The sequence below is a fragment of the Colletotrichum destructivum genome, chromosome 5 (assembly GCF_034447905.1).
Source record: "Colletotrichum destructivum chromosome 5, complete sequence".
Classification (NCBI taxonomy): domain Eukaryota; kingdom Fungi; phylum Ascomycota; class Sordariomycetes; order Glomerellales; family Glomerellaceae; genus Colletotrichum; species Colletotrichum destructivum.
In genome coordinates, this window is record NC_085900.1 from 5,050,768 (window position 1) to 5,065,659 (window position 14,892).

At 57.0% G+C, this 14,892-nt stretch overlaps 3 protein-coding genes across 3 annotated transcripts; all 3 read left to right on the forward strand.

Annotated features, from left to right (window-relative positions):
- Positions 1-1,817: 1,817 nt before the first annotated feature.
- On the forward strand, positions 1,818-2,936 carry CDEST_09089 (uncharacterized protein; the record flags this gene model as incomplete). Its single annotated transcript, XM_062925248.1, has 1 exon — positions 1,818-2,936. The coding sequence occupies one exon, from the start codon at positions 1,818-1,820 to the stop codon at positions 2,934-2,936; it is 1,119 nt and encodes a 372-aa protein (XP_062781299.1).
- A 1,653-nt stretch (positions 2,937-4,589) lies between these two features.
- CDEST_09090 (uncharacterized protein) lies at positions 4,590-6,477 on the forward strand (the record flags this gene model as incomplete). The annotated part of the gene is made up of 3 exons (XM_062925249.1): positions 4,590-4,691; positions 4,758-5,622; positions 5,684-6,477. 3 exons carry the CDS (start codon positions 4,590-4,592, stop codon positions 6,475-6,477), a joined length of 1,761 nt encoding a protein of 586 aa, XP_062781300.1.
- Positions 6,478-7,052: 575 nt separating this feature from the next.
- Positions 7,053-14,126, forward strand: CDEST_09091 (Putative nucleoprotein TPR/MLP1). Its single transcript, XM_062925250.1, has 3 exons — positions 7,053-7,681; positions 7,759-13,209; positions 13,264-14,126. The coding sequence occupies exons 1-3, from the start codon at positions 7,393-7,395 to the stop codon at positions 13,875-13,877; spliced, it is 6,354 nt and encodes a 2,117-aa protein (XP_062781301.1). The 5' UTR covers positions 7,053-7,392; the 3' UTR covers positions 13,878-14,126.
- Positions 14,127-14,892: the final 766 nt, after the last annotated feature.

The following is a 14,892-nucleotide window of genomic DNA, read 5'->3' on the forward strand; positions in this document are numbered from 1 at the left end:
CTGGGATGAAATGATGATGGTAAGAATTCTCGAAAACAGTGAAAAGTCGTTCAGAATGATGGTAGTCGATGAAGCCGAATCTCAGAGTTGTCAAGGTGAGAAGTAAGATGAGAAAATGAGATTAGAGGAAAGAGCAGTCAGGCCGCGAGTGGGTGGACGAGGGAAAGAACGACCGAAGGCAAGTGAGTCGGCAAGAGTTGAAACTCGAGGAAGGCGCGAGTTTTAGGAAGGTGCGCTTAACGGGAAATATATGAACGTCTGAAAACAGGAGCGAAGAAGGGTCAGAGAGATGGGTGAGGCGGGATGCGACTTGAAGCATCAACAGCATATTCATTTTTTTTCTAATGCCAAGTACCATCACCTGTGTTGCAGTGCAGAATAACCATATTGGCTTTAAAATCAACTGACTGGATTATTCCAGCTCTTGCAAGCTAAGTTGGTTCATTGAACCTGGTCTATGGGACAAAATGGGGGACAAGAGACTGTTGAGTGTTAGATTTTGGTAACCAGCCTCTTTGTTGTGCACTTACTTCAAGGCAGCAAACGAGGTTTCATGTTCCCAACGCCTGTAAGGAAAGGATTTGACTGATTTTTAAAAAAGAGCGGTGTCTTTGGACTGGCTCATCCGCTGTTATCAGCGTCGTTTGTTCCTCCCCCAGTCTTCCCAACCATTTGTTATCTTATGTCCCAAGCAAAAGGCGCGTCGGGGATTTCCAGCAATCTCTTCATCGCTTTCATATCCAATTATACAACTGATTAATTAAAGATAAATCTATAGGGTTCTCTCTGAGCTTTGAAACCCATGAGAACAATCTGCTGCCTTTTAAGCCTCCTGCAAAATGCATGAGCATCTCGGCTTTTGTACCAGTGGTAAAGTCATTGGAACAATTGGTACTCATGAAATGATTAAATTGATACTTGGGTTTTCTGTTGAGTTCTTCTATTTTGGTCTAGCTCTGCATCCCCAACTCTGTCCAGAAGCCCACAGCGATGCAGGTGCACGATGAGCAGGTGAGGTTGAAGCTGACCGAGAACACACCGAGTATTCCCACCGACACTCACCGAGGCTCGCCGATGCCAGTCACCGTGGTTCAACGACGAGACCGACACAGAACAATGCAGCAAGCGGTACGTGTCTAGATCGCAAAGTCGAATGTCCAGCAAAGCGCACGTGCCTGATACTGTACCTCCTCTAAAGTTCCCTGTTCCTCAAGCTGTAAGTACGATGCCGTCAGTGATGCGCAAAAGAGAGTTTTCTGCGCAACTCGAAAAGTTACCCATGGGAGACTTACCGTATTGAGATAGCGCTTTTGCCACCTGTTTCTCCATCGTCATAGGGGACGATCTTTTGACATCATATCCAAAGCACCTGGCCATGGATTCCTTGCAATACCAGGTCCTGGTCCAACGAAAGTTACGAAACTCGGCAGTTCACGAATCCCATTTCACCCTTCGTCGCCCGTTGGTTTTATCGTGAGGAGGCCGTCGATGTTTGTCTTATGGCTGACCAGGCTCCATAATCTCTGGGTGGCGTTTGTCCTCTGCATGTTGCTGCATTTGCTTCGCGACTACATCGTAATCGGCCCCGTTGCCCAGGTGGCTTGCGAGGCTTTCCACCTTCGTCATAAACCACCGAGAAACTTCAGGGGTTGCTTCGCTTTGCTCCGATCACGGTGGGGTCGAGCCAAACTTAAGACCGGCGTGACGCAACTCTGGTCCACGGCCTTGGTGAAGGTTGATTCAGTCGCAAGACGGGACCAACAGCAGCCAGGTTGCACATCCAACGAGGCATCCGCAAACTAGTGTGGCACTCAACCATGACTGAGCCGAGGTCAACGATGATGCGAAACTCGAAACGTTTGCCGCCGGGCAAGACGACGATCCCAATGGACAGAAAGAGCCTTTTCTCCGCCAGCAACCTCAGCAAGGCCGCTCCCTTCCTTGCAGCCCTCGAACAACAGCTCTACCAGCCCATCACCCCTCGGCAGTCTCTCCAGATCCAGCCCTCCCAGGTAGAAGAAGCAATGCGGGCCACGCGACGACAACAAACAAACCAATATCGTCATGATGACGAGAAGTCTGTATACAACAACTATTTCGAGGTTCCTTACGAGACATGCTACTCTCAAGCCGCAGTCGATGAGAACGAGGACGAGATAGAGAGAAAGCAGAGAGGAGAAGCAAAGAAAAAAGACGAAGCGCCAAACCTCACGACGGCGCAACGACAAAGGTCCGTTGCGGAGGCGTGCCGCTTTTTGAGGCAATTCATCGAGACGAGATGGGAGAACCAGTTGCACGCGGGATACATCAAGATCCAGTGTGACCTGACAATGGCCGAGATGTGGGAACTCGGACGACTCAACAAGTCAGAAGGCTCGAGGGAGTGCCGCAGGCTCGTCAGTGCGCCGGTGATCCACGACGCGATCGGATACGCCCTCTGGTCGGAGCTGTCCCGCACTGTCGGCAATGGCGGCGCCGTGATGTTGGCATCATCGTCTAGCGAGCCGAGTCTGTCGACAGTGGTTGTCAAAATGACGGCCGCGGAGGAGGTCGCCGCGCGGAGGGCGAGGTCAACGCGGAGACGAGCCACGGAAGGCGACGCCATCGCCCGGCATCCTACGCCTTTCATATCTTCGACATATTTCTCCATTACGGCACGCGTAAGGCGCAAGAGCGAACTACAACTGGTCCGACCGCACCAGTTGGCGTGCACAAAGTGCGGAAGCAGGGCGCTGCTGGAGCCCATGCGTGTTGATGACCCCTTGTCTGACGACGAGGATGCTCAGGAAGGAGAAGGAGGTCTCGAGCTTCGGGTGAAGAAACGGAACAGCATCTCGAGACGGCTGTCTGTCAAGATGAATCAGACGCTGGCTAGATTCGGAGAGGGTCTGGCCACCGGCTACGGAGGCAACGGCGTCAGCCGGGTGTCTGGTTAGGTGGCGGGGGGCGGGGGGCGCGAGTCTGGCTGGATGCGTCCAGAGCGTTGGCAACCCAAGGGCGGCGTGTGGTAATGTGACAACACGATTAGTTTTGAGACGTGGTCCCTTGATGGAAGATTAATGCCATATATTGATACCATAGAGACTGATACCAAGGTGGAAATGGCTTCTGGCGTTGCGGCCTCAGCCATGTATACCTACCTATACCTAACTGGACGAACACGCATTTGTCTGATTCTAAGTTCTGGTGGCCCTGTATGTGCGATGCCGGAAACGACCAGGTGACTGTGATGGGTAAGTAATAAAAAACCAATGAGACCGTTCTGGCTGCCGATAATCTTGATTCATGATCTGCCCCCGGATCCTCCGGCTCGGTCCGCGCTTCGGCCGTTTGCGGGTCTCACTCCTTCTCACCGGGTGCTCCGTCCGTTGTCCCGCCCGGCGTGGGTTGGTTCTGTCATGTAGCCAGACGGGCCGAATTGCTTTTCCCTCACTCGCGTGTTCCTTTTCCCCACAATGTTGGAAGGTAAGGTAGACGACGGAAAGCATTTTCGTTCGGACTTCACGCCTAGTGACCTTACCAGGGACCCCGAGAGCTTTGCCTTGTGAGACACCCAGAACACATTCCACTTCGACAGTGGGCAGCAAGCAATCTCTGATTCCCTTGACTCGCCAATGGAGCTCGAAGATGCTTAGAAACACCAGCCGTCGCAAGCGCTCTTCTTTGTGGCATCTGCCCGGCGCATTGAGTCACCACGAGCACGACTCGAAATTTTTATTCGCACGAAAGCACCCGGTGAAAAACGCGGGGGCATTGCGACTGTTTCAAGATTGAATATTGTGATAGGCCTCGGATTCTCTCAAGGACAAACGACTTGTGCTTGTTTTCTCAGTTTGCCCGAAATAGTATTCCGCGTTGGGCTCGGAAAACTTCGCCCAGTGATCGACCAGTGTCGAGGCTAAGCCGCCTTAGCTGGGCTGAGTTCTTTGATTGCCTGACGCCATCGCGGTTAGAGCTGAACCCTTTTGCGGACACGGCCGTTACCCCTATATTCCCCAACGGTCGACGACATGCTGATGGGGACCGGTCTATCTGTAGCCGGAAGACGTCTTTGTGCCCACATCACTCACCACCAGCGTCCCTCTCACGGAAACGGAGAGTTCTTCAGTAAAGCCTGTGTTGCCTCAAGTCCGACTTTCAGCAGGCCAGCATGAGGACTACTCGTTCTCGCCATGGCTAACAAACGGTGAGCAACCTCACCTCGGAGGAGGGCTCTTGGCTTGGCCTCTCAGCTCTCAGGAGTTCGCGCTACTCTGGCGCCATCGCGACAAGGGGGCTAGTGCCAGAGAGGGTGGTGATTAACCATCACCACCAATCCTGACTGCTCACGAAGGATGAGGAGTTAGGGTTGCTCAGGGGTTGGTAGACTAGGTGGTGGCGTCTGGGTCCTAGCATAGGCTACCTCGTCCCTTCGCCCATCCTATGTCGTCGTCGTCGTATTCTCCGGACTGAGATCCTCTTCTTCTCATCTCTCCTTGCCATCCTTGTTGGAAAGGCTCGTCCTGTCTTTTTGCCCCGTCGACGGCTGTCGGCATTCCATTCTTTTCCATCTCTTCTTTCGTGCTTTCTTGTGACTGATCGAAGCGACGATGCGGATACCGGCCCAGCTCTGGACGACAGTCCTCTTTACCGGCCTCTCGTCTGCTGCAAACATCGTATATGTCACTGATCTCGCCATATACACGTTACTGGTAAGGGTTCACAGGCGATTCGATTCGCTCCAAAATAATATTGACTGACATGCTGACCCGTCCCAGGCACCATGTGCCCAGACTGCCCTCTCTTACAACATCTTCTCCCAGACCTACTCGGCCTGCGGTGAAGCCCCCACCGACTTGCAGTCATGCATCTGCACAAAGAACAACAACCTCGCAGCCATCTCGACGTCCATCTCCAAGTCGGTCAGCTACAGCTGTGGCTCGTCAGCATCCGAAGACCAGACCAGCGCCGCGGCAGTGCTCAGCCAGTACTGCAACCCCGACGCGACGGTCGCCTTCGCGACCCCGACGGCCAACATCGTCACCAAATATGCCACTGACATTGCCGAATACTCCAACATGGCGCCCTGCGCCCAGTCGGGCGTATCGTACGCCCTGAGCTCGATGACGTCCCTCTGCCCCGAGCCTGCGAGCCTCATGGCGCCGTGTATCTGCAGCAAGAACGACAACTCGGCGCGGGTTAGCCGGTCCATCGCGTCGCTCGTCCGGTACTCGTGCTCTAACGCTGGCGACGTCACGTCCGGCCTCGCGTTCTACGATGCGTACTGCGCCATGAACAAGGGCACCACCGCTTTCCCGCAGCCGTCGCCGCCTCCCGGTGACATGTCATATTACATGACGGCCCTGTCCCAGTACAGCTCGCTGGCCCCGTGCGCGCAGTCGGGCATCTCCAACGTCATGTACTCGCTCACGAGGTACCAGTGTCCCGAGGGCCCCAAGGCGCTGGCGTCGTGCATGTGTCTGAAGGACGGCGTCACGAACCTGGTGACGAGCACGATGACGTCCAACGTTAAGTATTACTGCTCCTCCACGGCGTCGGAGGACGTTTCCTCTGCCCTGGCCGTCTTGGACTTTTACTGCAAGGCCGCCAGGAACGAAGTGGTCGCGACGGTTGCCGAATCGAGTAAGGAGAACCCCAGATGCCGCATCATGATGTACGTGACAATGTTGACACAGTGGATCAGTCGCCCAGACGTATCCGACGGCCCAAGCCGGAACCGGGTCTGGAACATCAGGGCCGCAGCCCTCCAGCACGAGCTCCAGCGCAGCCGGCGCCAGCCCCGGCGAGAACAACACGAGCTCTGGAGGACTGGGCATCGCAGCCATCGCCGGCGGAGTTGTTGCCGCCATCGGCGCCATCGCCATTATCGGCCTCGTCGCGGTTCTCATCAAGCGCCGCAGGAAGAAGACACAGCCGAGGTTTCCGATCTCCTCGACCATCGGCCCGCCGGAGATGACCGGGCCCCCCGAGCTATGCGGGACGATGTTGTCGACTCTGCCGCCCAAGAGCCCCCAGATGAGCGTTTCCCACTCGGGGTCTCCCCGGTCGGACACGGTGTCTCCTGTCTCCAAGAACGGCGTCAGCATGTTCACCCCGCCGCCGATTGGCGCGGAACTCCACGGCCAGACGTTGCTACCACCTGAAATGCCGGCCAACGGAAATGATCAGCCCCATCGTCCGGGTCATCATATGGCCTCTGAGCTGCAGGGTCAACAGGGATATCATGGAGTTGCCCAGCACCAGCAATACGGACAGAGCTTGCCATCACCACACCAACCCCAGAGCGGATACTCGCAGTACCACGGACACTCTCCAGTTGCTGAGGCTCACGGCCAAGCGATCCATCAGATGCCGAGCGGGCCACAGCCCGTGTACCAGGTGCCGGGACAGCAGCGGGCGGAACTGCAGGGGATGGGATGGCACGCAGGGCCGACTCCAGGATACTCCGAGATGGATGGAAGCCAGCCGCGTCGGTGAAGTGAGGCGTTCGGATGGTACTGGCGCGAACGATGAGGTGTGGGTGGGACGGCGTGAAGTATTTCATGTATTTAGGATACCTATATTGCCCTGTCTAGATCGGTAGAATGTGTGTTGCATGATTGCTGGGCGATAGCTTGAAGATAATACAGCGTCTTTGACACGACAAAAAGCCGAAATTCTAGGGATGAACCCACAGGGGAGGTGGGCGCCATAGGAGGGAACATGTTACTTGACTAGTGGTTCTGGAGTGGAAGAGGCACGGATGGGAAAGTCGCTGTCACTCACTCACTCACCTTAGTGCTCACCGAATCTTCCGTTGGTGTGTCTCGGTAAGGGAGCTCTGACCTCATCACAGAGCATGGGCCCGCCAAGCTTGTCCAGCTCTCGATGAGTCAGCCGGCTGATCTTCGGTGTAGATTAGCGCCCGGGGCAGCTCCAATGCCTGTCATTGGCCCAAGGCAAACCGCTTCGTCCCTGGTTGCAGCTTCTCCCCCCCCCCCCAGCCTTGCTTGTCAGTGAATGGCTTTTGCACTGTGCAGCGTTTGGTTTGGAAAACATCCTCCCAGGTCGCGCCTGCTCCCAAAATCTTGCGATCTTGCCTCGTTGACGCAAACCGCCCAAAACATTACCAGCCCCGTATCCTCGCCGTCGCCGATTTCAACCCCGACATTCGCCTCAACCCCCAAAAAGGCGGCCTCAGGTTGATTCTTCATCCATAACCGACGGCCTGCCGCTTTACAGTCTTTTTTGTTTTTTCTTATTACACCATCGATTCGTGCTTGAATTCCTGCTGGACTGACTGGTGGGGTCTCTGGACGCGCGTGACGACAAACAACACCTCGTCGAACCGCAACAAACAAACCTCGAAATTCCCTTTCGATGTCGACAACGCGACATTGAAATACAATCAACATGGCAGCGGCGGTGGATGTAGGCTATGTGGCCAGCCACCTTGGCTTGTCCGAAGCGACAGTCTCGACAGCCACGACCGATCCGACCCCCGACCTCGTCGCGAGCCTTCTCGAAGCCGTCATCGCGAAAGCCCGTGAGTACGACGAACTATACGCGCAGAAGCTCCAGGTCGACATTGAACTAGAGAGCGCCCATCACAGCGCAGAGTCCCGATGCCAAACCTTCAAGGCGACGGCCGACAAGGCCTTGAAGGACGTCGAGGAAGTCCGTCAAAAATTGAGGGAGGAAGGTACGTCAGCAATTAGGCAATGCATCCATGCCACGGTTCTGGCGTGATCCCGCTTGCTGACCATGATTTCCATCCAGAGACAAAGCGACAAACCGTCGAGAATGAGCTGCAATCGCTCAAGTCGCGTGGATCCGACCACGACTCCGAGATCACCACCCTCCGCGATCGAATCGAGTCCCTCCAATCTTCCAATCGCGCGAACATGGCCCTTCTGGAGTCGCGGAACGCTCGCGACTCGGAGCTCTCTGAAGAGCTAGCCAAGCAACACCAGAAGAACGTCCAGCTTCAGAAGGAGATCACCTCTCTGCAGCAGTCCGTCCAGACCGCCCAAGCCGCCGTCAGCAGCGCCAAATACCGAGAAGAATCGCTCCAGCAACAGCTCGACCTGGCCCGCCGTAACAGTGAGTGGTTCGAGACCGAGCTCAAGACCAAGAGCGAGGAAGCACTCAAGTACCGCCGCGAGAAGGGAGCCCGCATCGCCGAGCTGCAACGACAAAATGAAGACGCCAAATCCAGCATCGAATCTCTGAAACGCAGCGAGCAACAACTCCGAGACCGTCTTGACGCAGCCCAGGCCAAGGCCGAGGAAGCACTCACCAAGGTCCAGCAGCAGCAGGAAGCTTTTGCCCGCAGCGAGGAGAGCTACAAGCACGAGATCGAGAGCAAGCAACGCGTTGTCGATATGACCAACCAACTGGCTGACAGTCACAAGGCCCGCGTCCAGACTTTGGAAGCTGAGAAGGAAGCTCTGAAGGAGAAGCATGCAAACGAAATCAGGCGCATCCAGCAGGAGCTCGAACGGGAGAGGGAGAGCTGCCGTGCTCTGGAAGAGAGAGTCACGCAACTCGAGGGCGAGGTCGACGAGCTCCATGCCCGCATGGAACAAGCCCCCGCTCGTGGATCTACTCCCACACCGCAGACGCCCCGCATGAACGGCTCATTCCTCGGAAGACCTGCTTCTCCTTTCGCCACCCCGGCCTCTGCGCGAAGCAAGTCTGCCATCACGGCAACTCAGGCCATTGACGAACTCTACAAGGTCAAGGGACAGCTGGCGGGAGAGAAGAGACGCAACCAGCAGCTCGCCGAGGAGCTCGACAACATGATTGCCCTCCTCGAGGCCAAGACACCCGAAATCGAGGAACTCCAAAACGAAGCCGATACTCTGCGGGCCGAGATTACTAGGATGTCCGAGCTCTCCCAGACCAGCTTCGAGGAGCGCGATGTGGCCAAGAAGAGCGCGAGGAAGGCCGAGAGCGCCCTAGCCAATGCCCAGGCAGAGTCCAAGATCCTCCGGACACAGCTCCGCGATCTTAGCACGCAGATCCAGATGCTGGTCTTCAACATGCACGCCCGCGAAAAGGGCGTCGACCAGCTCACCAGAGAAGAGTCAATTCGTCTGGAACAGCTTTCTCGGGGCGAGATCACCGAAGGTGCCCTATCCGACATGTCCGACACTCACCAGTTTATCACCCAAAAGTTCGTGGTCTTCAAGGACATCCAAGAACTCCAAGCCAAGAACCAAGAGTTGCTGAGAGTCACCCGCGAGTTGGCGGAGCAGATGGAGAGCGAGGAAGCCGTCGCGGCCAAGAGCCAGGCCGTCGAAGACCATCAAGCTGTCGAGCGTCTACAGCAGGAACTCGCCAACATGATTGACGAAACAAAGTCCCTAAGGACGACAATGGAGAGCTTCAAGGCCGAGCGTGACATGTTCAGGCGTCTTCTCCAACAAAAGGCCACCGCTGGCGAGCTCGCGTCCATCCTTGGCTCAGACGACGGTCAGCGCCCACCGCTCGCCACCATCGAGAACGAGGCCGGTGATGGCGTGTCAACCCAGACTGCCCTCCGCGCACTGCAGGTCGAATTCGACACGTACAGAAACGACGAAGAGTCGGTCCGCCGATCGTTGCGGGAGCAGATCGACAGACTGTCTAGCGAAAAGAACTCCCTCCAGGGCGAGGTCGCCAAGATTTCTAGCCAGATCACTCTCGCCTCGGAGCGGTATGAGATGCTTCACTCCAATTTCGTGGCCGTCCAGAGCGAGAATAAGGAGCTCCAGAAACGGAACCAGTCGCTGTCTGAGGATTCAATCAAGCACGAAATCCGAACGCAGCAGGTCGCCGAGGAGCTCATCGACGCCAAGGGCTTACTCGAGAGTGCCCGTAACGAAGCGGCCAATCTCAAGGCCGAGAAGAAGCTCTGGAAGGACATCCAGGATCGCCTCAACCAAGACAACGAGAGCCTCATGCAAGAAAAGACCCGACTGAACAACCTTTTGGCTAGCCAGCAGTCAATGCAAAACGAACGCGACATCTCAGAGTCCGAATACAGGCGGAAAACGCAGTCCAAGATCGACGCACTTGAACAAGAGCTCAGCAGCACGAAGCGGAAGTTGTCGGACGAGATGGAGGAGGGCAAGAAGCTCCAGCTCAGAAAGGAGTTCGACGCGCGCGAGTCACAGAAGCGCATCGACGAGCTGTCATCTAGCCTTAGCCAGATCCGCGAAGAGCACGTCGCAGTGAAGACCAGTCGCGACCATCTCCAAGCGCGTGTTGACGAGCTTACCATTGAGCTTCGCAACGCCGAAGAGCGAGCTGGTCGCCTGGCCCCGAGACCTACGCCCCGCCCCGGTACCATGGCGCCTCCCGCGCAGACCGACCAAGAGAACGAGGACGAGGTACGCGAGCTCATCAACGAGGTCTCCGATCTCAAGAGGGAACTCGACATCGCCAAGTCCCAGCTCGAGAACGCCAAGGAACAGACGGAGCAATACAAGCAGCTCAGCGAGCAGAACGAAGAGGCTCTGTCTGAGTTCACAGCCTCCCAGGAACAGTACAGAGAGGAGATGGAAGCGGCCCTCACGGGCAAGGATGCCAAGATCAAGGAGCTTGAGCAGCGCGTCGAGGACCTGTCGTCCGAGCTGGCAAACTCCAACAAGGAACTGTCTCACCTCCGCGACTCCCAGGCCGAGGTTGCCCGCAAGTATGAGGACGAGAAGACCATCTTGGACGAGGAGATCAAGCGGTTGAAGGAGGAGACGGAGCGTCACGCCGAAGCCGCCAAGTTCCACCAACAGGACCTTCGTGCCCAGTCCGAGATCACGGCCAAGGCTCAGCAGGCTTACGAGCACGAGCTCGTCAAGCACGCCGAAGCTGCGAAGCTAGTCCAGCAGCTGCGCACCGAATACAACGAACTCAAGAGTCAATCGGCGACGCTGCGAGCCGAGGCCGAGTCTGCCAAGGTTGCCCTGTCCCAGAGTGAGAGCTCTTGGGAGGAGAGAAGACAACGACTCGAGCAGGAGATGTTGGAAATCAAGACTCGCCGCGACGATGTCAACGCCCAAAACAAGCTGTTGCATGAGCAGCTGGAAAGCATCACGAAGCAGTTCTCTGCGCTCAAGGAAGGTCGCTACTCTGCGGCCGAGGATGCCAACGGCAGCACAGAAGGTGGTGGGGGCGGCGACAACGCAGCCGACGGTCTTCGTGAACTCAACAATTACCTCCGCCGCGAGAAGGAGATTTTGGAGGTTCAGTACGACCTCAAGGTTCAGGAATCCAAGCGTCTGCAGCAACAACTGGAGTACTCCCAGTCCCAGCTCGACGAGGCCCGTCTCAAGCTGGACCAGGAACGTCGTTCGCAAGCAGAGAGCGGGCAAGCCTCCATCGCCCACAAGGATCTCATGGACAAACTTCACGAACTCAACCTCTACCGGGAGAGTAGCGCTACCCTTCGCAACGAGCTTGCTCAAGCCCGGGCGCAAATCTCCGAGAAGAACGCCAAGATTGAGGAGCTGGAAGGCAAGGTCCAGCCTCTCGAGGCTCGGATCGAGGAGCTCCAGACCCAGAAGGGTTTCCTCGAGGACGAAATCAAGCAGGTCCAAGAGGACCGCGACAGATGGCAGAAGCGGACCGAGGGCATCCTCACAAAGTACGGCCGTGTCGATCCTGCTGAGATGGAACTGCTCAAGCAGACCATCACCAACCTGGAGGCCGAACGCGACGCCCTCAAGCAGTCCGAGGCTCCTCTGCGAGCCGAGATCGAGGAAACCAAGCAGTTGCTGGAGACGGAGCGAGCCAACTGGCAGAACACCCGCCAGCGCATGACAGACCAGTTCAAAGAGCGATCGCGCAAACTTACCGGCGAGAAGAACGACGCCATCACGGCGCGGAACGAGGCCGTCACCGAGAAGGATGCTGTCGTCGCCGAAAAGGACCAGCTTCTGCAGCAAGTCAATGCTGCCAATGCGGAACTCGAGGCGGCTCGACAGAACCTGCAGGTATCGACGCAGCAGCGTACCGAGTTCGAGCAGCAGATCCAGAGCTTTCAGCAGCAAGTCCAGAAGCTTCAACAAGATGCCCAGGCGGCTCCGTCAAGCGGTCTGGGCGCCCAACCCGCTCCGGATGCGTCGGCATCGGTCTCAACGCAAATCGTCGCTCAGCTGGAGCAGCAACTTACCGAAATTCGAAGCCAACTGGACGCCGTTTCCGCTCAGAAGGCGACCGCCGAGCAAGAGCTCGACAACCTCCGGACGCAGTTGCAGACGGCGACGTCCGAGAGAGATCAGGCTATCCAGGCCGCCCAACAAGCGGCTCAGTCGCAGCCTCAGCCCGCATCCGAGGCCGGTGAGATTAGTGAAGGGGCGGCCGCAACCGCCAACGGCACCACCACCAGTGGTCTGTCCGACGAAGAGCGCAAGGCTTTGGAGGAGAAGGTTGCTGCTGCCGAGGCAAAGGCTGCCGAGTACGAGCGCAAGGCGAATGAGCTCGAGGAGAACATTACGCAAACCATCAAGGAACGGTCAGACAAGATGAGAAACGCGTTGAACGAGAAGCTTCGCCAGTCTCGCGAGAAGTTGGACGAGGAATACAAGACCAAGCTGGAGCAGGAGAAGATTATCTGGAAGGCCGAGCATCAAAGTACCGCCACCGCCGCCGCCACCGCCGCACCTGGGCAAGCCGTGGACGAACAGCAGCCAGCTGTGCCTGCCACGCCGATCAAGCAACAGGACTCGGATGCAATTTCGACAACGCCAATGGCCGGCACACCCGCCGGGTCAGCGGATCTCTCTCAGCTTCCCGACGCCGAGATCCGCAAGTTCCTCTCCACGAACCCCACCGTGCGCAGTATCATGTCTTCGAATCTTAGGAAGAAGCTGGAAGAGCAGACTGCCAAGGTCAAGAACGAGACGGAGAGCGTCCTCAAGGCCGAGTATGAGCAGAGAATCGCCAGTGCTCGGGAGGAAGGCCAGATGCTGGCCCAGAAGAAGTCTGCGCTGCAGATCAACATGAAGGACAGCCAACTCAGGGGCGCCAACGCCAAGATCGAGGTTGTGTCCACGGCAGCCGTCAAGACGCCTCAAAGACCCGTAGGAGAAGTTTGGGAGGAGGCCAAGGCGGCCAAAGCAGCCCCTCCCGCGCCGCAACCGAGCCCGGTGAAGCCCGCTGGCACCGGCGCACAGCAGCCAGCTGCACCCCGTCCAACTCTGCCAGCACCTCCAGCTTCGGCGGCACAGGCTGGTGCGACACCGAATGGTAAGTCTTCCCTTGGAGGCAAAAGTCACCTAGCTCGTTCTAACACTGCCCAAGCTGTGCCCAATGCATCAGTCAACCAAGCCCAACCGCCAGCCTCTGCCCCCAGCGGCATTCCCCCACCGGGCAGCACCATCCCGCAGAAGCGGCAAATCCCGGCGCCCGGCGAGAACAAACCAGCGGCGGCCAACGCTGGTGCTGGGGCGAACCCGTTCGTAGCTGGCGCTCAGCAAGCCCAAGGCAACCCGTTCGCTCAGGGGGCTCAAGCACAGCAGCCACCTCAACAACAACAAAACCCCTTTGCGTCGAGCACCCAAGGCGCACAGGCCGGCCAGCAAGGTCAGCAAAACCAGCAAGGCCAAGCGCAGCAGCAGCCGGCGACTCACGGCCAACCGGCCCAACGCAGCAATATTCCTCTGCCTGGACGCGGCGGCGGTGTTGGCCGTGGCCGTGGTGGCTTCGCAGCAGGCAACCGAGTGTCAAGCGGCGGCGGCGGCGGCGAGAGAGGCGGTATGGCGGGACGCGGCGGACGCGGGGGTAGAGGCGGCCACGGTGCAGGGTCACTAAACCCTGGCGTGAGCGACTTCCAACCCGGAAACAAGAGGCCACGCGGCGACTCAGAGGCGGGTGGAGGCGCCGGAGCGAAGAGGGCGAGAGGAGGTGGGCACTAGAACTAGGTGCTTGCCGGCTGAAGGATGATGAGATGACGGAGACAAGGCGGTAACGTTGATAATGTCGGTGGAAGTTGTTTTACTCAAAGTCTGTATTGATATGACCCAGGCGGTGAGGTTCGAACACAACAAAGTGGAAAATGGGGCGGACTGTCAAAGGTCTGCAAAGTGTGCATAGCCAAGATGTACTCTACAAAATGGATTTCTCTTATGTCGCCAAATGCTGGCTGCTGTCATGTTATTTTTCGTGGTGAAGTTAATACGTCCTCCTGAGTTGTTACTTATCCCACCGGTGCAGGGAATGCGTTCTTTATATAAGTGTCCGGCCATGGCTTGCTCCGTGCTCTCCTAAGACTAGAGGGTTTGTGTACGATCATTAATGAGATGACAAGCCATCTATCTCTATCTAAGCAACTTGACGCACTCACCTCCTCTAACAAAGTCGACAACGAATGGGATGTAAGACCCGTTACGTGAGTCGTCGTCGACGTTGAACGGCAGCAGCTCAGCCTGAGCAGGGACGACTGGGTCCGAAGGGCTGTTGGGGCATAATGAAAAGACCGTCCCTGCGTGTGAAACGGAGTCGAAAGCTAGAATGGGACGATCCATCTGCAGATGACCGACCCCCCTTGCTATACCGAGGACTGTATTGCTGTGTGGTACGGATGGGACCGACTCGCGCGACAAGGATACTGACGGAGTCTCTTGATGCGGGTGCTCGGTTCTCACTCGGGCCCCTTTCCGCTCCGAGGCCGTCCGTCTGCCCCACTCCGGTAATCGGCCCCACGGCGGAGCAGAGATGGAGCAGAGCCCTAGTAAGACCAGACCAGCCGGACCAGACCAAAACGTAACAACCCTGCCAAAATAAACCGGGACACAATGCATTGACAAAGAATTGAAAATTCTGACAATGGCCACACCCATCCATCCTCCTTGGATCCGTTGCGGCCATGCAACTTCCAACAAACCAAGCTACTTGGGTAGGCATTCGCCCGGCTAGCTCAATCGGTAGAGC